At 43.1% G+C, this 24100-nt stretch overlaps 1 protein-coding gene across 3 annotated transcripts in view; it reads right to left on the bottom strand.

Moving 5' to 3' along the window:
• Positions 1 to 24100, bottom strand: part of LOC142296642 (putative cation-transporting ATPase 13A5) — a 251505-nt gene that overhangs the window by 63004 nt on the left and 164401 nt on the right. For 2 of the 3 annotated variants that reach the window (XM_075340493.1, XM_075340495.1), the window contains exons 20-23: positions 8296 to 8409; positions 6805 to 6884; positions 5164 to 5206; positions 2764 to 2873 (exon numbers count right to left, since the gene is read on the bottom strand). In XM_075340493.1, the coding sequence (XP_075196608.1) occupies positions 2764 to 2873; positions 5164 to 5206; positions 6805 to 6884; positions 8296 to 8409 (347 nt within the window). The remainder of the gene's footprint in view (positions 1 to 2763; positions 2874 to 5163; positions 5207 to 6804; positions 6885 to 8295; positions 8410 to 24100) is intronic. The other variant, XM_075340494.1, reaches the window with a different exon arrangement.

The raw sequence follows: 24100 nt of genomic DNA on the forward strand, positions 1-24100 counted from the left end.
CACATGCGGTGGTTTGGGTGAACACACTTCCCGTAGTGCCGTATATGTACAGAGGATGTTCTGAAGGGGTTAAAAAATAAATTGACTTTTTTTCAAAAATACATGTATCACAAAAATCTGATTTAAAAAATAGGTCATTTTATGATGATAGCTTCCCTTTAATTTCCCTTCAGTAACAATACAAGGACACTTAGGAGTCAAACAGTGCCTATTCAAATAATTAGGATGTTTGTGTAATTTAGGACAAATCATCTAGGGCAAAGAACTCTCCATCAGGGACAGACAATGAGGATTCTGAACAGTGGGTACGATTCCAAATTTTTTTCAGCATAAGGCCACCATACACATAAGATGGCCATTGGTCAAGTGATAGTTTGATCAATCACTCATAGAGCAGCTATATCGACTGTCTGTCCCAAACACAGGAGCTCTCTTTTAGCGGAGCACTCCTATGTTCTCTATGAGAGAGCCAGATTTGTCTCAGACCAAAATCGCATGCTGGATCTGTTTCTCCCACAATAAATTGCCTTTGGCCCTAATACACATTAGAGTATCTGCGAACTCATCGAAATTAGCTGGTTTGGCCGACATTAGTCGATTGTGTATTGGGGGTTTTAGAGTTCACCTACAGAGTTTAAAAACCTTATTATCTAGGCTAGGTTATCTAAACTAGAAATTCACTTAAATACCTACAGTAACTGACAGAAGTTCTGTCGCTTATCCATGTTATGTAAATAAAAGCTTATAACCTGACTTTAAATTCATCCATTGTTTTTTTAAATTACTCTTTTGAAAGCTGAAACCCTCCCAAATTTGGTTTAGGTTATGAAAATAAAGTTGCTGCAAAGCTGAAATATTGATCACTCAATGAACACAGAAAGGTCAGATTTTGGCAAGACAAAATTTTTGTTGTTGCCTCGTCATATAATGCACCCCATCCTAGTTTACATCCTCACCTGTGTTCACTAAATGATTGGTTAATTAGTGTCTGTGCATAAAAAGAAACCCAGCACCGCAGACCTTCAGTTGAACTGAAACTTGACCTCTGAGATCATGTCAAAAATTCACCCTGTGACCAAAGCCTTGATTATCAAGAGGCTGAAGAACAGATCTACTGCAGAGCTGGCTGGCACCTTTATTGTGTCTCAGCGTCAAGCACAAAGAATTAAAAAAAGAAGATTTAAAGAGACTGGAGATGTTTTTGACAAGCCCAGGTCTGTCAGACCTCACAATACAACTGCTCAGGAGGAACGTTTGTTTGTTAGAAAATCCAAAGCCAGCCCCTCTTCCACTGCAGCAGAGCTCCAAAAGGCCTGGTCACCTCAAGTCCCTGTGTCAACTAGAACAGTTTGTAGGATTCTGTCTCGAAATGGCCTCCATGGTCAAATCAGTGCCCAGATGCCAGCACTAAACAAAAGGCAATTAAAAAACCTTGTGGCATTTTCCAAGTCTCACAGCCTGCTAAACGGACGCTGGAAAAGTGGCAGAAGGTGTATTTCTCTGATGAATCTTCAGTTGAATTACACCACAGCCGCCGCAAATACTGCAGGAGACCTACTGGATCCAGAAAACAGTTAAGTATGATTGGTGGAAAGATCATGGTCTGGGGTTACATTCAGTATGGGGGTGTGCACAACATTTACAAGGTGGAAGGCAATATCAATAGCCTAAAATATCAAGAAGTATTAGCTACCACCTACATTCCCAATCATAAAAGGGGTCATATTCTTCAGCAGGATGGTGCACCATCTCATACATCCATCTCTACAACAAAGTTCCTCCTGGCAAAGAAGATCAAGGTGCTTATGGACTGACCAACCCAGTCACCAGACATGAACATCATTGAGTATGTTTGGGGTATGATAAAGAGGAAGCTTGGAATACAAAACCAAAGAATCTAGATGAACTCTGGGAAGCATGTAAGACTGCATTCTTTGCTATTCTTGATGACTTCATCAATAAATTGTATGAATCATTGTTGAACTGCATGGATGCAGTCCTTCAAGCTCATGGAAGTCACACAAAATATTAAATATGGCTCTAATAGCATCACAACTTCATCCACTAAGGTTGTGCAACATATCTTTGTATTAGAAGTTAATTATTTGTTTGAAATTCACATTACTTTCTGTGGGCGATAAAACTTTTGTCTTGCCAAAATCTGACTGTTCATTAAAAGATCAATATTTCAGCTTTGCAGCAACTTTATTTTCATAACTTAAACCAAATTTGGGAGGGTTTCTACTTTCAAAAGAGTAATTTATGAAACCAATGGATGAATTTAAAGTCAGGTTATAAGCTTTTATTTACATAACATTGATAAGCGACAGAACTTCTGTCAGGGACTGTACAATGGTAAAGTTGCCAGATGTTCCTAGGTTCTATCATTAAATTATTCAACGTTTCAAGCTATCTGTGAAGTTTAAAAAAATATTCTTTGGAGCTGGGTGAGAGAAACTAATGAACCATTTCCTTCACAGATCATTTTCCTAATCAACTCTTGAAGTTGTTGTTTCATCACTCATGATTTGTTTTATTTCAAACCTTTAGATAACATTTTAAAACTATTTAGTGATCTCATTATAATGGGTTGGGCAAGGTTGTAGCATCTCATCTTTTTGCCAGAAGCTTCATGGTTGATAATATTAATGCATGTAAACTGTAGTTGTGGATTTCATACACATTTGCAGAATATAAAGCAGAGGAAATCAAGAGTAATTAAAGAAAACAATATGAATGATACGTGACCAATGAAAAACTTACTTAATCAGCTCAGGAACACATTGAATATTTGTTGTTTGAGATGTGAATGGTGATGCCACAGATGCCTCTTGCTCAGACAGAGATATCCCAGCATGTGCCACTTTTAAAGCCTACAACAGACAATGCATTTATAAAATATACATTGTAGACGTTTGGCAAATTCTGGATTATATATTGTATATATACTGTAAAACTAGTTACTTTCTTAAAAAAAAGTGTAGCCAAGCTTGGAATCACAGTTTTGCCTCCGAGAGTTAGTGGCTCTGTCAGGGCTTATGCCTGATCCCCCACAAGATGGGATTTGGGCACCTATGCCAAATAAGCACACATTGGAATTCAAAATTGACAAATGCTCAGTAGAGCAGGGACTAGCCCGGTTCATTTCTGGGTGGGCTCAAAGCCTGAGGCAGTAACCACAGCCTATTCACCTTGTTGACATCTTTTTGAGTATCCCTGCATGCATTGGGGGTTCTCAAGCAAAATGTCACCAAGCAGGAGGTAGTTAAAAAAAATACAGCAGTTAGATAGTAAAGTGATGGAATGATAGGGCTTTTTTAATTCAAGTATATTAGAAAATTAAATTATTTAATTGAACAGACAGACATTTAGAATTAAAATAAATGTGAGTTTCGGACTACTCCTTTAAACCAAATGATCAGTAATCAATAGGGAAACACCTTTAGATACCTCATTAATTATAATAAAAAATGGCCAATATTTTTTATTCCATGTCATGTCATGGTAACTGCCAGCTGTGAACGCAGGTGAACTCACTGCTGTCATTGCTCTTGCAGCTGCAGCTCGGAAAGTGTGTAACTGATGCCACAGTGCTGGGTCGTATTTTCTAATGTCACCACGCACTGCGACCTCAGGATGTAGAAGAGCCAGGATCATTGTGAGACATTGTGGTATGGATTATGTAGGGCCTGCAGGAGTGTTTTGGGGTTAATAAATTGGTAAAAAAAAGGGTGTTTTTTAAATATAGGATTTTTCTCTGTGTTTTGTGTTTATTGCTTTTTACTTACACAATTAGTAATGGGGGGTCTCAAAGACGCCTACCTATTCCTAAGCTTTGTTTGACAAATCACATCTTTCAATAACCTCATATATTACCCCACTGATTTGCCAATTCTGGGGCAGCTGTGGGCTGTTATTTATAGGCTCGGGAGGGCCCAATAACCATAACTGGGTATCAAAACTGGGGTGACAGAACGCTGTTTTTTTTAAATTATGTATTTAAATTTAAAAAAGCCGCATTGGGGTCCCTTGTATTTTGATACGCAGCCAAGATAACACACACAGCTGGAGCCTGCAGACTTCAGCTGTCTGCTTTATTTGTGTTGGCTGTAAAATACAGGGGACCCTACACAATTTTCATAAATTATTTATTTTTATACTCTACTATGGGGACCAAGACAGCAAATGTGAGGGCAACCAATCACAGACGTTAGCAGTCTGACTGTAACCAATCATAGATGCTGTCATAGAGGGTGGGTGGAGTAAACAGTAAATATTCATGAGATTTAATGTTAATGAGCGGACCAGGAAACAGTGTGACAGCTGCGCAGAAACTCGTTAAGTATAACTGTTCTGCTTTATACCCTTTTTGATTCATTTTGCATCACCCAAGCCTTTACTACCACCAATTTATAGCACTTAAGTTCAAGTCCAATTCTGAACCTGACTTTTTTTTTTTAAATCCAATTGGACCCCTCCAAACGCAAACATCTGAGGGTTCACGCATCTCTATTTGTGAAGTGTACAGGAAATGTTGCATGGTTTTCTAAGTATTTTAAAAGAATAAATCTGAAAATAGGGGCATGTATTTGTATTCGACCCCTGTAGTCTGACACACCTAAATTAAATCCTGAGTGACAAATTGCCTCCAGAAGTCACTTAATGCCCGAATGGGCAGGTTCACCCTCCAGCAAGGTAACAATCCTAAGCATAATGCCAATGTTACAATGGAATGGTTTAGATCAAAGCATATTCATGTGTTTGAATAGCCTAGTTAAAGTCCAGACCTAATTCTCATTAAGAATCTGGGGCAAGACTTTAAAATTGCTGTCCACAGACATTCTCCATGCAATCTCACAGGGCTAGAGATGTTTTGCAAAGAAGAATGGATGGGCAAAAATTTCCTCAACTTTCAAATAGAGACATACCCCAAAAGACTTGCAGCAGTAATTGCAGTTAAAGGTCATCCTACTAAGTATTGAATTGGAGGCTGAGTACAAACGTCACAGTTTTCAGATTTACGTTTTTAAAATACTTTAAAAAACATGTATCATTTCCTTTAAACATATCTGTAGGTCTTTTCTATAATAACTGTTTTCTAATAAATACAATATATTGTAGCATAGAATAAAATTAGAAAATATTAGTCTTATGTTTACTCACCCCACAGTCATTGGCTCCATCTCCACACATTGCCACATAGTAACTGTAAAATGACATAAAGTCGAAAATTATAACGTATGCTGTTTTTTATGTATACTGATGAGCAAAAGGTTTTTGAACTTTTGACTTTTAGGCTCCATATCTCACCATCCAATACAGTTTCAAATGTGAGACTTCCTTTATTTTATAGATAATCATTTAGGCTATCTCCTACATAAATTTGGCTTGCAACTATTTAGCATATGATTAGTTATGCAGATTATTGACATATCACTGCATTATCATTGTTTTGCTCCTAATAATGTAAATTTTAATTTTTATTATTTTGTAAATCCACCTTTGGCTTTCAACACTGCTTGAACTCTTCTGGACATGCTCTCTATCAGATTTAAGCTTGTCTTGTCTTCTTCCAGACACATTTTCATCCATTAGAGCCTAGTCTATTGACATTCATCTCATTCCTTCAAATCACCTGTTTCCCATCTTTTACTATTAACTCTTCGTACTTTTTTGAAAACTCAAGCCAATGCCTTATATTGGAAATATAGGCTTCTTCATCTTTTTTCAGGCCACCATTCCAGTCTTGTGTACCGTGCATTGCACAGTGCTTGCATGAAAATCTATGATCTCACTATTACGAAGCATGCAAGCCACCTCCATTGCCATGTTTGTCATGCCAGAACTGATTGATCTTGTAATGAGTTGACTTGTTGACTTTGATATTTTGCCTGGACATCCACCTCTTGGCTTTTGACTAGACTGACAGACATCATTTCATATTCTTTCAAGTGTTGTTAGCCAGTTGTTTGGTAATTCCAATGACAACTCTGATATGGTCCTTGACGGAGAGCACTGTATAAGTGTGTACCTAGACTAAGCTGTATATCAGATCTAGTATACAATATACACCTATTTTTCTTGATGAACCAAAAGACCTGCATTAAGAACTTAAAAGGGTTGTCCACTTCTCAGACAAAAACCCCTTTGCAATCTGTATGGTTCCACCATTTAAAATAATAAAATTACGTTCACATCTGGTACCGACGTTGTTTCATCAGTGTCTGCACTGTCTCTTCCAAGACCACATACCAATGTGACAGTCATGTGATCCTAGTGGCTAATCAGCCTCCCCTTTCATCTGTGTCTTTGGACAAATCACATACATTCAGAGAAAGACAGAGCAGTAACGTTCACTTCCTCTAGATGTAAGCAATTTATCCCAAGACGGAGAGAGTAAAGTGGCCACTGATTGACAGTCAAAATCGTATAACATCACATCACACAGTAAAGTAATTCTGAGAGAGTTCATTATTGAGGACGTGAAACAAGTCTCTTTGTTTTCTCCCAGCTTCATTCTTGAGTTTTTGTACAATATTTTTATATAATCTGGCAAATATTGGCATTAAACATCAGTATTTGGTCAGTGTTTCATGAATCTTTGAAGAGACTGAATACTTTTGTCTTCCTACTGTACTTGTGTAACTGACTCCAGCTGACAATTCAGTCAGGCAACTGATTCATGCATCCCATGGCTAGTTTACGGCTATTTTTTTGTTTTATCGATTTTTTTAGGGATATGTATGTAGTTAAACAAACTAAACAATATGAAACTCCTAAAATCCATTAATGTTAGAAACATACTCCATTTTTTGAAACTCTTCTATAAGATCAGATTTCTGGTTTGGAGACATTCTTGCAAAAATGGCACCATTCAGCAATACCTGTTGGAAAACAAGAAGGAAATAGATCATGATTTTAATGGGAAATATATGTTGAAAAAAATGAAAACAGCTTTGTAACTGAGAAAAGTCAGTACAAAATAAAACCCCTGAAGCTTCAAAATGCTTTCTGACATAAAGGAAGGCTCCCCGTCCATGAATACCTAAGACACAGAGCACAGCACAGTACAGTGTTTATGTGGTGCCCCTGGGCTTCAGGTGCCACAGGGTATTACACCACTTTTATGGGGTAATATCCATCCTGGGTTAGGAGGGGGTTAACTGCTGGTGCCTTCATAAAACACACACATATAACAGTAAGGTGCCTTCCCACAGGGGGTTGGACTAGGGCAGACCTGGTAGCTGGCCATCACGAAGCATGGGACTTTACCAGTCGCTAGGACAACCACTGGGGAGGCGGGCACCACATGGGGTAGAAGTAGGCGCAACCATCACACTACAGCAGAATTTTATGCGCACAGCTTGGGATAACATCTAGCACTGACAACAGGAGTTAGTGTTTCTCTCTCTTCGTGAGCCCGTTGCTTGAAGCAGGAGGCTTGACCCGGGTTCTGGTAGCAACCGAGGGACACTTCACTAAAAGACTTTCATGGGCATTGGCGACTATCCGGGATCGGCTGGAGCCCATCGTGGTAGAGATCGGTACTCTGGGGCAGCGCCTGAACTACTTGTGAGTAAAAGACCTGGAACCGCAGCTCCTGCCTCTGGCTAGCCATTTACCGGCACCTTTGCCCAGCACTTTGGTGCCAACGGGGCTACCACCACCCCGTCCTTACTCCCTTACTCCGTAATCCTCCCCGAGTAATCCCGCCCCTCCTGTGGGGAGCGACACCATTCCGGCTGCGATCACCATCAGCACCATCACCACCACCATCACCACCATCAGCCCCAGAGAGCAGCACCCGCAGCGGCGGTCCCCATCCCTCGCAACGTATCACAGGTGGTATCACGATCTTAAAAAGACTTTCCTCACCGTCACCCCCGTCCTCCACTTCCAACTATCACCTCCATCCTTCCTACCACTCTCCACCCTCCTTTCCATATGCCTTCGGGCAATGGAACCGGGCCAGGCCACCTCATGACGACACAGAGGATCTGCGTCCCCAGCCCGGCAACAAAGTAGGTTAAAACACCTGCCCCATGAGGCGCTACATTTACATGTCAGCGATAAAGCATGTACAATACATAAGTATTATGTAGAGATCACTGCCTCAAGTCTTACTTAACTATAATCTAACTCTGCCCCTGAGGAGCAAGTACGTTAGCAAACAGGAACATTAGGCATAATATAGGCATGGGACTATTATGTCTATCAAAATACCCCGTCCCGAAAATAATGTACATTGGATCAACCATTCCAAGTATTTGATTATCAGAAAATATTGAACAGTACCTTCGGCAATAAGCTATAGAAGTGTTCCACTATAACCTGGTAGGCGTTTCCAGTCATGGCAAAACAGTATTTGGTATTTTCTTGGGATTTATCACATTTATCAATTTCAATAACCTGATGGTAAATTAAAGTGTGGTGAGGCAACAAGAAAACATTTTTGCTAACACATCACAATTATTCCGAAATCATATTCAGTGTACATACGGTATATGTATATATACACAGACAGTATATGTATATATACACAGACACACACACACACACACAAACACACACACACACACACACACACACGTGCATCTCAATAAATTAGAATATCATCAAAAAGTTAATTTATATCAGCAATTCAGTAAAAAAAGGGAAAGGCATATATTATATAGAGTCGTTACAAACAGGGTGATCTATTTCAAGTGTTTATTTGTTTTAATGTGGATGATTATGACTTACAGCCGATGAAACCTCAAAAGTCTTTATCTCAGATAATTAGAATATTATATAAGACCAACTGAAAGAAAATGATTTTAAACTCAGAAATGTTGGCCTACTGTACAGTATGTACAGTAAATGCCCTCAATACTTGGTCGGGGCTCACTCCTTTTGCATGAATTTCTGCACCAATGCGGCATAGCATGGAGGCGATCTGCCTGTGGCACTACTGAGGTGTTCTGGAAGCCCAGGTTGCTTTGATAGCAGCCATCAGCTCGTCTGCTTTGTTGGGTTTGGTGTCTCTCATCTTCCTCTTGACAATACCCCATAAATTCTCTATGGGGTTTAGGTCAGGCGAGTTTGCTGGCTAATCAAGCACAGTGATACTGTGGTTATTAAACTAGGTATTGGTACTTTTGGCAGTGTGAACAGGTGCCAAGTCCTGCTGGAAAATGAAATTTCCATCTCGGCAGAGGGAAGCATGAGGTGCTCTAAAATTTCCTGCTGCGCTGACTTTGGTCTTGATAAAACACAGTAGACCTACACCAGCAGATGACATGGCTCCTCAAACCATCACTGATTGTGGAAACTTCACACTAGACCTCAAGAAGCTTGGCTTGTGTGCCTCTCTACTCTTCCTCCAGACTCTAGTACCTTGATTTCCAAATGGAATGCAAAATTTACTTTCATCTGAAAACAACACCTTGGACCACTGAGCAACAGTCCAGTTCTTTTTATGCTTGGCCCAGGTAAGACACTTGTGGTGTTGTCTATTGGTCATGAGTAGCTTAACACAAGCAATTAAACAGTTGTAGCCCATGTCCTGGATACATACAGTATGTTTGTGGTGGCTCTTGAAGAACTAACTTCAGCAGCAGTTCACTCCTTGTGAATCTCCTCCAAATTTTTTAATGGCCTTTACTCAACAATCCTATCAAGGCTGCAGTTTCCCGGTTGCTTATGCAGCTTTTTCTACCACACTTTTTCCTTCCACTCTACGTTCCATTTATATGCTTGGATATGGCACTCTGTGAACAGCCAGCTTCTTTAGCAATGACATTTTGTGGCTTAACTTCCTTGTGGAGTGTGTCAACGACTGCCTCCTGGACATCTGTTAAGTCAATAGTCTTCCCAATGATTGTGTAGCCTACTGAAATAGACTAAGGGACCATTTTAAATGCTTAGGAAGTAGAGCTGCTCGAACTCCCCAAAAACCAGGATCACTGCCAGATTTTAAAAAGAGTCCGATCCGCTCAGGAATCTGGTGCCCATATAAGTCAATTTGGACTGGAATCCAGAGATTAAAAATGTTTGTGGAGGGGATAGGGGATAGGGGAGTAGGAGCGAGCGCGGCATACTCACGGAGGAGGTGTCATGGTGGCACACTCCTTCCGGGTCACGCTTGTCCCTTCTGGAGCCGACAATTCAATATTCACTACTTTGTCCACCCACCGACACATGTAATTGGTTGCAGTTAGACGCGCCCCCCACCCTGAGTGGCAGCATGTCAGTTGAATGCAACCAATCAAAGGTGGCAGGACGGCCGGTGGGCGGAGAAAGCAGTGTATCCCTCGCAAGCGTGACTCCGGCTTTTTTTTTTATTTAAATAAATAACTTAAAAAAAATGTTCGGTTCACCCCGATTTTCATCCCCAGCCATGATAACGAAGCTGGGGGTTGGTATTCTCAGCCGGCAGCCACCCGGTATTGCCGCATCTATTAGATGAGAAAATCCCGGTGCGATACAGGCACTTCCCATTGGCCTGGAGCGGTGCCAATCAGGGTAATAAGGGGTAAATAGCAGTGCACAGCTGCTATTAAGCCCTAGGTTTGTGATGGCAGAATCGTCTATGAGATACCTACATCACAAACCTGTAAGTGAATGTAAAAACACACAGAGAAAAATCCTTTATTTGGAATAAAGTACAACATGCACCATCCTTCACCTTTTTATTAACCCCCAACACAGCCCTCCAGCTCCGGCGTAATCCACATGAGGTCCCACGATGACACATCAAGCTCTGCTACATCTCACAGCTAGCAGCCATAGAGAAGACTGCCAGCTCTGAGTGTAGCGTATGACTGAGCCGCGATGAGTGATGACTACAGCAGAGACTGTCACAGGCTGGGGGCGCGTCAGCCTAAAACCAATCACAGATGAGAGGACGGCCGGTGGATGGCGAAAGCAGTGCAAGTGTCTGTGCTCCTGTCAGTAGAGTGCTGCTGTACCAGTGATGTCAGACTCATGCGGGTTTCACATGACATCACCAGGCATGGCCTGCTGCAGTCTGAACATGAGCGTGCATGTACCTAGAAACACATGCACGCACCTGTCAGAAGTGTGCGGCTGTGCTGCGATGTCAGACTCGCGGGAGTCCCTCGCAAGTGTGACTGTGGCTTAAGAAAAAATGCATGTGGCTTTTTTTTTTTATTTAAATAAATAATGAAAAAATAACCAACGTGCGGTTCTCCCCTATTTTCATCCCCAGCCATGATAACGCCAGTTGGGGGCTGGTATTCTCAGCCCGCAGTTGCATGGTATGCTGCATATATTAGATGTGACAAGCCCGGTACATTACCGGCCCTTCCCATTGCCCTGGAACAGTGGCAATTGGGGTAATAAGGGGTTAATAGCAGTGCACAGCTGCTACTAAGCCCTAGGTTTGTGATGGTACAGGCGTCTATCAGATACCTGCATCACACAAACCTGTAAGTGAATGTAAATAAGCACACACACACAGAAAAATCCTTTATTTGGAATAAAGTACAAAACACACTCTCCTTCACCTCTTTATTAAGCCCCAACACCCTACAGCTCCAGCATAATCCACACGAGGTCCAACACAACAACAACACATCCAGCTCTGCTACATCTCAGAGTGAGCAGCCATAGAGAAGACTGCCAGATCTGAGTGCAGCCTATGATTGAGCCGCGATGAGCAATGACTGCACGGCAGATATTGTCACAGGCTGAGGGGCCCATCAGCCTGGAACCAATCACAGATGAGAGGACGGTCGGTGGGCAGGGAAAACACGGAAAGCTGTGTGTATGCGATGCACAGTACAGGAGGTGAATGCGCGACCCTGAAGCAGTGTCCCGCATGACACCGAGTCTCGGTAAGTATGAAACTCTCACTTATTTCTTCTTTTCTTTATTTTTACTTTAATTGCCAAATCCGGATCATGCACCCGGAATTCTATGCCTGGGTCCGACACCTAAATATCGTTGAAACTGCGCGGATCCGGACTTTTACAGACTTTTTCCACTCAGCCCTATTAGGAAGCCTTTGCAAGTGTTTTTGGTAATTATTCTAATTTTGTGAGATAATGACTTTTGGGTTTTCATTGGCTATAAGCCATAATCATCAACATTAACAGAAATAAACACTTGAAATAGATCACTCTGTTTGTAATGACTCTATATAATATGTTTCCCTTTTTGTATTGAATTATTGAAATAAATTAATTTTTTGATGATATTCTAATTTATTGAGATGCACTTGTATGTTTTCTGCAATGAGCCATCAGCTGTAACTTCTACAGTATATTATATCCAGTGCTGGTGAGATTAGGCATCATTGCTGTGCCTCCTCTTGAGACCCATAGAATTGGCGGCACATCACCACTGCCTAATATCGCTAGGGTACACACACTGCACATGCATTCCAGCCTGCCTATTCTTCAGCTCTAAACTGTACATTCAAAACACTGCACTCACTGCAGTGTTTTGAATGTACAGTTTAGAGTCCGGACCTTGGTCCTCTCACTAGCACCTCAATACCACCTCTAATAGTGCAGTGTTCACACCATACATATTTTGACTATTCTTCAGCTCTAGACTCCTTCAGTTAAGATACCTTTGGTGACATAATAGTCACATGGCAGTGATGTCACCAAAGGTCCTTAATCAGTCTTATCCCTTAGAAACCCTTGGGGCCCCTAGGAGAATGGGGCCCTGTGAAATTACCCAGTTTACTCTCCCTTCCCCCTAATGCCAGTACATATGCTGCACAAACATACACACGTGTGTGTGTGTGTGTGTGTGTGTGTGTGTGTATATATAAATGTACATACATACACATACACTTCACATACATACCAGGATATTTCTTAGATTCCTATATTTAAGAGACCCTTTCTAACATCATGGTCACATGAATATGAAGTTACCAAAGGTCGTTAGGCAGTCTTAACCTCAGAAGAGAAACTTAGTGGTCCCTAAGAGAGTGGGAGCCCTGAGAAACTTCCATGTTTGACTTCCCTTAATACTGGCCCTCACTGTTACAAGGGTTTATTTTTGGAGAAAGACTTATATTTCAAGTATGCTTAAAAAATCCTGTAAAATAATGCTAGGACTAGAGTTGAGCGCGGTTCGTGGTTCGTGGTTCTCCAGTTCGCGGCTCGAGTGATTTTGGGGCATGTTCTAGATCGAACTAGAACTCGAGCTTTTTGCAAAAGCTCGATAGTTCTAGAAACGTTCGAGAACGGTTCTAGCAGCCAAAAAACAGCTAAATCCTAGCTTGGTTTCTGCTGTAATAGTGTAAGTCACTCTGTGAATCAAACTATTATCACATTTCAGTGTATAATGTGCGTGAACAGCGCCTTCAGATCACTGCTGTTTCTATAATGGCGATCGCCATTTTTTTTTTTTTTTTTCTTGTCTTCCTTCCCTAAGCGCGCGCGTCTTGTGGGGCGGGCCAGCATGTCAGCCAATCACAGACACACACACACCTAAGTGGACTTTGAGCCAGAGAAGCAACGGCATGTGTGATAGGATCTGCATGTCACATGTCCCTGCATTATAAAACCGGACATTTTCTTCACGAACGCCATTATCTGCCTTCTGCGTCTTTGGTGTCAGACATCAGTGTCGCAGCTCCGTCCTCCTGAGTCCTATAGCCGATACAGCTGTATGCGCTGCATACACAGCGTTAGACAGCTTAGGGAGAGCACATTCTAGCAGTCCTTTTAAGGGCTCAAAGCGGCAGGGTCAGAGCCATAGGTGACAGGTCCTGAAAACAGAGACAGCGTCTGTGTAGCCCAGGTCAGGGATTTCCTACCTGCATTTCACCATTAGGAGGGAATAGAAAGGCAGGCTTCCATTCCTCTACCCAGAGCACCACAATCCTGCCACTGTACCCTCTTGTCCTCTGCACACTCCAACTCATTATAACTAAGCCATTATACTAGCAAACACTCAGTGTACCTAGTGGCATCCTAAACGTGGCTATTGGACTTTGCTATAGTCCCACTAGTGCAAAGACATTAGCAGAGCACGTCTGCCTGCATTGCACACTACAACTTTTTTAAACTAAGCAATTTTACTAGCAAACACTCAGTGTACCTAGTGGCATCCTATACGTGGCTATTGGACTTTGCTATAGTCCCACTAGTGCAAAGACATTTGCAGAGCACGTCTGCCTGCATTGCACACTACAACTTTTTTAAACTAAGCAATTTTACTAGCAAACACTCAGTGTACCTAGTGGCATCCTATACGTGGCTATTGCACTTTGCTATAGTCCCACTAGTGCCAAGACATTTGCAGAGCGCATCTGCCTGCGTTGCACACTCCAACTAATTATAACGAAGCCATTATACTAGCAAACACTCAGTGTACCTAGTGGCATCCTATACGTGGCTATTGGACTTTGCTATAGTCCCACTAGTGCAAAGACATTTGCAGAGCACGTCTGCCTGCATTGCACACTACAACTTTTTTAAACTCAGCCATTATACTAGCAAACACTCACTGTACCTAGTTGTATCCTAAACGTGGCTATTGTACTTTTGTCAATTCACAGTATTGGAACGTTATTTGCAGGACATCTGCCTGCCTTGCACACTCAAACTTTTTTAAACTCAGCCATTATACTAGCAAACACTCACTGTACCTAGTTGTATCCTAAACGTGGCTATTGTACTTTTGTCAATTCACAGTATTGGAACGTTATTTGCAGGACATCTGCCTGCCTTGCACACTCAAACTTTTTTAAACTCAGCCATTATACTAGCAAACACTCACTGTACCTAGTTGTATCCTAAACGTGGCTATTGTACTTTTGTCAATTCACAGTATTGGAACGTTATTTGCAGGACATCTGCCTGCCTTGCACACTCAAACTTTTTTAAACTCAGCCATTATACTAGCAAACACTCACTGTACCTAGTTGTATCCTAAACGTGGCTATTGTACTTTTGTCAATTCACAGTATTGGAACGTTATTTGCAGGACGTCTGCCTGCATTGCACACTCAAACTTTTTTAAACTCAGCCATTATACTAGCAAACACTCACTGTACCTAGTTGTATCCTAAACGTGGCTATTGTACTTTTGTCAATTCACAGTATTGGAACGTTATTTGCAGGACATCTGCCTGCCTTGCACACTCAAACTTTTTTAAACTCAGCCATTATACTAGCAAACACTCACTGTACCTAGTTGTATCCTAAACGTGGCTATTGTACTTTTGTCAATTCACAGTATTGGAACGTTATTTGCAGGACGTCTGCCTGCATTGCACACTCAAACTTTTTTAAACTCAGCCATTATACTAGCAAACACTCACTGTACCTAGTTGTATCCTAAACGTGGCTATTGTACTTTTGTCAATTCACAGTATTGGAACGTTATTTGCAGCACGTCTGCCTGCATTGCACACTCAAACTTTTTTAAACTCAGCCATTATACTAGCAAACACTCACTGTACCTAGTTGTATCCTAAACGTGGCTATTGTACTTTTGTCAATTCACAGTATTGGAACGTTATTTGCAGGACGTCTGCCTGCATTGCACACTCAAACTTTTTTAAACTCAGCCATTATACTAGCAAACACTCACTGTACCTAGTTGTATCCTAAACGTGGCTATTGTACTTTTGTCAATTCACAGTATTGGAACGTTATTTGCAGCACGTCTGCCTGCATTGCACACTCAAACTTTTTTAAACTCAGCCATTATACTAGCAAACACTCACTGTACCTAGTTGTATCCTAAACGTGGCTATTGTACTTTTGTCAATTCACAGTATTGGAACGTTATTTGCAGGACGTCTGCCTGCATTGCACACTCAAACTTTTTTAAACTCAGCCATTATACTAGCAAACACTCACTGTACCTAGTTGTATCCTAAACGTGGCTATTGTACTTTTGTCAATTCACAGTATTGGAACGTTATTTGCAGGACGTCTGCCTGCATTGCACACTCAAACTTTTTTAAACTCAGCCATTATACTAGCAAACACTCACTGTACCTAGTTGTATCCTAAACGTGGCTATTGTACTTTTGTCAATTCACAGTATTGGAACGTTATTTGCAGCACGTCTGCCTGCATTGCACACTCAAACGTTTTTAAACTCAGCCATTATACTAGCAAACACTCACTGTACCTAGTTGTATCCTAAACGTGGCTATTGTACTTTTGTCAATTCACAGTATTGGAACGTTATTTGCAGGACGTCTGCCTGCATTGCACACTCAAACTTTTTTAAACTCAGCCATTATACTAGCAAACACTCACTGTACCTAGTTGTATCCTAAACGTGGCTATTGTACTTTTGTCAATTCACAGTATTGGAACGTTATTTGCAGCACGTCTGCCTGCATTGCACACTCAAACTTTTTTAAACTCAGCCATTATACTAGCAAACACTCACTGTACCTAGTTGTATCCTAAACGTGTCTATTGTACTTTTGTCAATTCACAGTATTGGAACGTTATTTGCAGGACATCTGCCTGCATTGCACACTCAAACTTTTTTAAACTCAGCCATTATACTAGCAAACACTCACTGTACCTAGTTGTATCCTAAACGTGGCTATTGTATTTTTGTCAATTCACAGTATTGGAACGTTATTTGCAGCACGTCTGCCTGCATTGCACACTCAAACTTTTTTAAACTCAGCCATTATACTAGCAAACACTCACTGTACCTAGTTGTATCCTAAACGTGGCTATTGTACTTTTGTCAATTCACAGTATTGGAACGTTATTTGCAGCACGTCTGCCTGCATTGCACACTCAAACTTTTTTAAACTCAGCCATTATACTAGCAAACACTCACTGTACCTAGTTGTATCCTAAACGTGGCTATTGTACTTTTGTCAATTCACAGTATTGGAACGTTATTTGCAGGACATCTGCCTGCATTGCACACTCAAACTTTTTTAAACTCAGCCATTATACTAGCAAACACTCACTGTACCTAGTTGTATCCTAAACGTGGCTATTGTACTTTTGTCAATTCACAGTATTGGAACGTTATTTGCAGGACGTCTGCCTGCATTGCACACTCAAACTTTTTTAAACTCAGCCATTATACTAGCAAACACTCACTGTACCTAGTTGTATCCTAAACGTGGCTATTGTACTTTTGTCAATTCACAGTATTGGAACGTTATTTGCAGCACGTCTGCCTGCATTGCACACTCAAACTTTTTTAAACTCAGCCATTATACTAGCAAACACTCACTGTACCTAGTTGTATCCTAAACGTGGCTATTGTACTTTTGTCAATTCACAGTATTGGAACGTTATTTGCAGGACGTCTGCCTGCATTGCACACTCAAACTTTTTTAAACTCAGCCATTATACTAGCAAACACTCACTGTACCTAGTTGTATCCTAAACGTGGCTATTGTACTTTTGTCAATTCACAGTATTGGAACGTTCTTTGCAGCACGTCTGCCTGCATTGCACACTCAAACTTTTTTAAACTCAGCCATTATACTAGCAAACACTCACTGTACCTAGTTGTATCCTAAACGTGGCTATTGTACTTTTGTCAATTCACAGTATTGGAACGTTATTTGCAGCACGTCTGCCTGCATTGCACACTCAAACTTTTTTAAACTCAGCCATTATACTAGCAAACACTCACTGTACCTAGTTGTATCCTAAACGTGGCTATTGTACTTTTGTCAATTCACAGTATTGGAAAGTTATTTGCAGAGCGCATCTGCCTGCCTTGCACACTCAAACTTTTTTAAACTCAGCCATTATACTAGCAAACACTCACTGTACCTAGTTGTATCCTAAACGTGGCTATTGTACTTTTGTCAATTCACAGTATTGGAACGTTATTTGCAGGACGTCTGCCTGCATTGCACACTCAAACTTTTTTAAACTCAGCCATTATACTAGCAAACACTCACTGTACCTAGTTGTATCCTAAACGTGGCTATTGTACTTTTGTCAATTCACAGTATTGGAACGTTATTTGCAGCACGTCTGCCTGCATTGCACACTCAAACTTTTTTAAACTCAGCCATTATACTAGCAAACACTCACTGTACCTAGTTGTATCCTAAACGTGGCTATTGTACTTTTGTCAATTCACAGTATTGGAACGTTATTTGCAGGACATCTGCCTGCCTTGCACACTCAAACTTTTTTAAACTCAGCCATTATACTAGCAAACACTCACTGTACCTAGTTGTATCCTAAACGTGGCTATTGTACTTTTGTCAATTCACACTACTGCAAATCTATGTGCAGCACCTCTGCATGACAACCTCGTGCTCTGTTTTTAATAAGTTATAATGATAGCACAAAATACTGCCATTTTGTGGCATCATAGAACTGGCTGTTGTATTCCATTAGTGCCCCACTGGTGACAAGCTATTTCTAGCACCTCTACATCACACCCTCATGCACATTTTGCTACGCTAATGTTATAGCAAACTCATGGAATTCATTGCTGCATTTCATAATTCGGAGGGATAGAAAGTCAGGCTTCCTTTAGCTTTTCCTTCTGTTCATAGACAGCATCTCCAAGACAAATTTCCCCTCCACGTCTAAGTGTGGAGAGGCAGCTAGTGCGCATGCGTGTGCCGATGTACCCCAGCTGCAGCATAATTACAGTGTTTCGCCTAGTGAGTATGCTCAGCCTGACTGTGCCATTCCTGACGCTAAGTTTTCATTTCGGGATACAGCGCATGCTCCCACACTAAGTGTGAAAAGCCTCTTTGCACAGGTGCTTGCATTCCGTGCCGGGTATAAGTCCTGTTTTGGGCATAGACACCATGCTAAAGCTGATAGTCTTTTTTCAGAGACTGTATTTCATGCTACTGAGCATGCTCAGGCACTTCCTGCATCAGAGACTAGGTCCGGTAATGAACTCTTTGGCCCTGGCCCTGATGTGGGGGTCCCATATAGACCACAGGGCATCAGGTGTCCTCCCAAATGGCTTGCAGAGGCCCACACCTATGACTTGTCACCGCATTATTGATGCTCAGACGATGACTGGTGAGGTGTTTGGGTCATGGCAGCCATGAGGTCATCATTGAAGTTGCGTTTCCAAATAGGACGCTAGTTATGCCACTCATGACGTGTCACTCTACTTTTGTCTCCAGGAGGTGCATTGTGGTTCACCCTGGTTTGGGGCGGACCCAGGTTATAAAAGGGGCTGGAGCCAACAAGGAGGTGCGCAGTCTTCTATTATGCTCCGAAAGAGCACACCTCCATGTGTTGAACCCATTGCGGCTTTAGGCCAGAGGTAGGCAGGGATCGGGTGGTGGATGCAGGCCACCACCACAGTTGGTAACGCAGAACGGTTAAGACCAGCTCCTGTCCTAACAGTCCTGCTTGTGCAGCCCAGTGGCATTAACAGGCCTGCTGCTGCTGATGCGCCTGCTGTCCACAGGTGTGGCCCCTACGCACACGGTCAGCGTACTCAATGGCCCCTGTGTTGTTAACAGGGAGTTCCTGGGCTGGGTGGGCATGTGGACCCTGTGACGCTAACAGGGCTCACAGTCTCCAGATCCGAATGGCGTCTAACTCGGTTCAGGCTACTATTAGTTTCATAGCCACACAGCTCTGTATCCTGCACCAAACCTTCAAGTTGCCAACCTCTCCTTTTCCAACTGGGAGCACGGTGGACACTGACTGCTGATGGGGATATATACCTTTCTCTTTCTTTTCTTATTAATTTTCGTTATATAGCGGTCACAGATTATATACCACTTTATCCAAATCTGCCAGTCCCACTGTAACAGATGTTGTTTCTTCAGCAAATGTTACAGTTGCTTAACCACCAAATCCACGGACCAAAACTTTTTTCCCCTTTCCAACACACCTGTTCCCCTTTCCAACAGCATCTGTCCTTTTTCAACTCATTTTGGGATATGACCAAAAGTGCAACTGTGCAGGGACACCGTACTCAACGCCATCTCAGCACAGCAGCCATCCCTCGGTCCCTCCGATGTGGACAAGTAAAAGACCATTTCCTCCTATCCATGACAAAGCGTTGAGATTCACTCTGTGCAGCACTGGTGTTTAGTGGACAAGTAGATCTAAGATTGCGTACCACATTCTGCAGATACTCCTGTATACGTGCGTCTATTTCTATGGCAGGAATTAGTTCGCCAAATTTTGTCTTGTACCGGGGATCTAACAGTGTGGCAACCCAGTATTCAGGATTAGTTCAAATTCATACAATCCGAGGGTCATGTAGGTAGTGCAGCAAGAAGGCGCTCATGTGTCTTGTGCATCCAGGAGGACCAAGTCCTTGGTGTGTTGGTGGCAGAGAGGTGAGAATCGTGCATCCTTCCTCTGCCCTCTCCCCCCAACCTCGCACAACCGAAATGTGAGCAAGCTCTCACTCATCTGCTGAGTCTTCCATGCCCATCGCCAGTTCGTCCTCCATTTCTTCATGGGCTCCTGCACTTTCATCAACACTTTTTGCTGATACTATGCGCCCTTGTTAATCCCTCTCCCTCACCATGACTGCCGCATAGGTGCCGCTGACCATCTGGACCTCGTAGATCTTGTTATCCCTTCAGCATATGACTCCTCCTGTACTTCCTCCCCTTCCTCTTGTCCCAACACCTGACTCCGAATAATAATTACAGTGTGCTCCATCATGTAGATGACCAGAATTGTCACGCTGAGAATGACATTGCCAGTGCTAAACATCTTCGTCGACATTTCAAAACTGTGTAGCAGGGTGCATAGGTCCTTGATCTGACACCACTCCAGCAGCGTGATCTGCACCACCTCTGGATCAAGTTATCCCAGGCTATATGTCTTACCGTATTTCAGCAGGGCTCTGCGGTGCTGCCACACACGCTGCAACATGTGCAGATTCCAATTCCTGCGTGTCGAAACATCGCATTTACGGCGTTTAACTGCCAGACCCTAAGACTTCCGGAGTGATGAAAGTTGTTGAGCTGCTGTGTGCGCACGATGGAAGTGAGCACATAGCGAGCGTGCCCACTGCACAAGGCCATGTAGGCCGTGATGGTGTTTTAAAAATTGCTGGCGAATTCGGTTCAACACGTGAGCCCTAAAAGGCACGTGTGTCACATTGCCCTGAGGATGGCCCGCAGCCAGGTTTGCATCATTGCCGCACACGGCTGTTAAGTCACCAACGGAGTCCGCTCCGTCAATTTGTACTCCGGTCGCCAGGTGACAACGTGTTCCTTTCATGAATAGTGCTGATGATGGGAGAGTAGTCGATGCCAGCGACGCAGGTGGACGCAGGTTATGCTCACCCACTGGGCTGCATTACCTTGACAGATGCAGAATCTCTGGCTGAATGTAGCTGGTGGGTATCTCACAGATGAAATACCATCATTCAGCTACAACCAATGGGAAGACACCACACCCTTTTTTATGCCCATCCTGTCTGCAGACCACTGCCAGACATAGCTATGAACCTCTGGTTAATTTTACCCCCAGTTCAGTTTTATGATTTTGTGTGCTTGTTACCTGACTACTTTTCCTGCTTGCTGTTTATGTACCTTGTTGGCCGATACGCATTTCACCTCTGCTTGTTTTCTGATTCTTTCCTGGCCGTCCCATTCTGTTCCTGTTCCTCAATTAATGTTTTGACCCTGCCTGACTACTATTCTCTGTAATAGCGGTGTGACTCACATTTCCCATACATTTCAAAGTAAAACTTTGACCGCCTGATGGCATTGAGCTCTGCTGCCAGCATAGTAAGGAGGTGTGTGGTAGTCCTTGTGCGCAGTTGCAAGGAAGGGTGGCCTGACCACACAGGGTTTGCGCCAAGGTAGAGGACCCACACGAGGTTGAAGAGGCAGAAGCAGTGTATTAACTTCTACATACAGAACAAGGATTGAAACAACTCGTGGGGACGGCAAGACTTGTACAGCAGACCCTTCTCCATCTCTCACCATAGTTTGCCAGTGCCCAGTCAGTGACATGTAATGACCCTGTCTATGCTTACTGGTCCAAGTATCTGTGTTGAAATGCACCCTGTCGCACACACGGATTTTCTCAAGGAAGTGGTGATGTTGTGTGCGACATGCTGGTGTAGCGCGGGCATGCTTTTCTTGGAGAAGCAGTGGTGATTGGGCATCTGGTACTGGGGCACAGCGACAGACATAAGGTCTGTAAAATCCTGTGTGTCCACTACGCGTAAAGGCAGCATTTCGGTAGCCAACAGCTTACAGAGGGATAGAGTCAACCACTTAGCTTTGTCATGGGTCGCAGTAAGTGGCCTTTTATTTGACCACATCTGAGGGACAGAGATCTGGCTGCTGTCTGTAGACGGTGTTGAGTAGGGTGTCCCTGGAAAAATGCAGGTTTGTGAGAAAAGTGCAGGCGGAGACATGATGTTGCCTTCATCTTGCCTTCAGATCTGTTCATCTTGTATCATTTTTAAAAAACACAGCAAGCAAGGGTTACTCCAAGCGGAGTCTACCTTTTTTCCCCAAATTGGGCACACAGACACCCCATCAGTGGCAGGACTTGTGCCCTAGTTGCAAACAGGATGTTTTGATTTGCATCAAGCACATTCCAAATCCACAAGCATTTACTCTCCCCAGGATGACACAGGGGTAGTAAATTCCTTCTGGATCCATGACTTGTTCATTTTGATGAACGTCAGTCTGTCCACATTGTCACTGGACAGACGCGTGCGCTTATCTGTCAGCACACACCCAGCAGCACTGAAGACACGTTCAGAGACAACGCTGGCAGCTGGACACGACAAAATCTTCAAGGCGTAACTGGAGAGCTCTTGACATTTTTCTAGATTTGAAGCACAAAAGGAGCAAGGCTCCATTTGCAAAGTCATTGCATCGATGTTCATTTGGAGATACTCCTGTATCATCCTCTCCATCCGTTGACTATGTGACACACTTGATGTCTCTGGTGGCCTTGCAAAGGAGGGTCTAAAAAAATTATGAAAAGATTCCATAAAATTGCTGTTACCAGCACCAGATACGGTCCTACTGGTACGGGTAGACTGTTGAAGATGACGAGGCCGTCCCATGTTTGTCAAGTTACAACTGGGAGAATCACTCCCTTCACCTGCACGGTTGTTTGGTGGAAAAGCCGAGCTAAGATCGAGTAACAGCTTCTGCTGATACTCCTGCATACGTGCGTCCCTTTCTATGGGTGGAATTATGTCACAAAATTTGGACTTGTCCCGGGGATCTAATAGTGTGGCAAGCCAGTAGTCATCATCACTTCTAATTTTGACAATACGAGGGTCATGTTGGAGGTAGTGCAACAAGAAGGCACTCATGTGTCTTGCGCAGCCATGCGGACCAAGTCCACGCTGTGTTTGTGGCATAGAGGTGCTAACCGTTCTTTCTTCCTCTGTCATCTCCCCCCAACCTCTTTCAACTTAAATTTGACCAAGGTCCCCCTCATCAGCTGAGTCTTCCATGTCCATGGACAGTTCGTCCTCCATACCTTCATGTCCTCCTGCACCTTCCTCAACATCTCGCCTGCTACCATGCGCCCTTGTTGATCCCTGTCCCCCATGGTCCCATGCCTGCCGCGTTGGTGATGATGAACGTCTGGACCTTGGTGATGTTGTTGTGTCTTGCGCATATGAATCCTCCTGTAGTTCCTCCCCTTCCTGTTGTCCCACCCCCTGACTCCGAATAGTGTTTAGCGTGTGCTCCAGCATGTAAATGACTGTAATCGTCATGCTGATAATGGCATTGTCAGCGCTAAACATATTCGTCGCCATGTCGAAACTGTGCAGAAGGGTGCATAGGTCCGTGATCTGAGATCACTCCATCAGGGTGATCTGCCCCACCTCTGCATCTCGTTGGCCCAGGCTATACGTCATGACGTATTGCACCAGGGCTCTGCGGTGCTGCCACAGTCGCTGTAACATGTGGAGAGTTGAATTCCAGCGTGTCGCCACATCGCATTTCAGGCGATGAACCGGCAGGCCGAAAGACTTCTGGAGCGATGCAAGTCGCTCAGCTGCGGCGCTTGAACGGCGGAAGTGAGCACTGCAGACAGTTTCCGTGCCCTGGTCAGAAGGCCATCTAGGCCGGGATAGTGTGTTAAAAATTGCTGGACAACAAGGTTCAACACGTGAGCCATACAAGGCACGTGTGTCACCTTGCCCAGGCGAAGGGCCGCACCCAGGTTTGCAGCATTGTCGCACA

This window comes from Anomaloglossus baeobatrachus, chromosome 3 (assembly GCF_048569485.1).
Source record: "Anomaloglossus baeobatrachus isolate aAnoBae1 chromosome 3, aAnoBae1.hap1, whole genome shotgun sequence".
NCBI lineage: Eukaryota > Metazoa > Chordata > Amphibia > Anura > Aromobatidae > Anomaloglossus > Anomaloglossus baeobatrachus.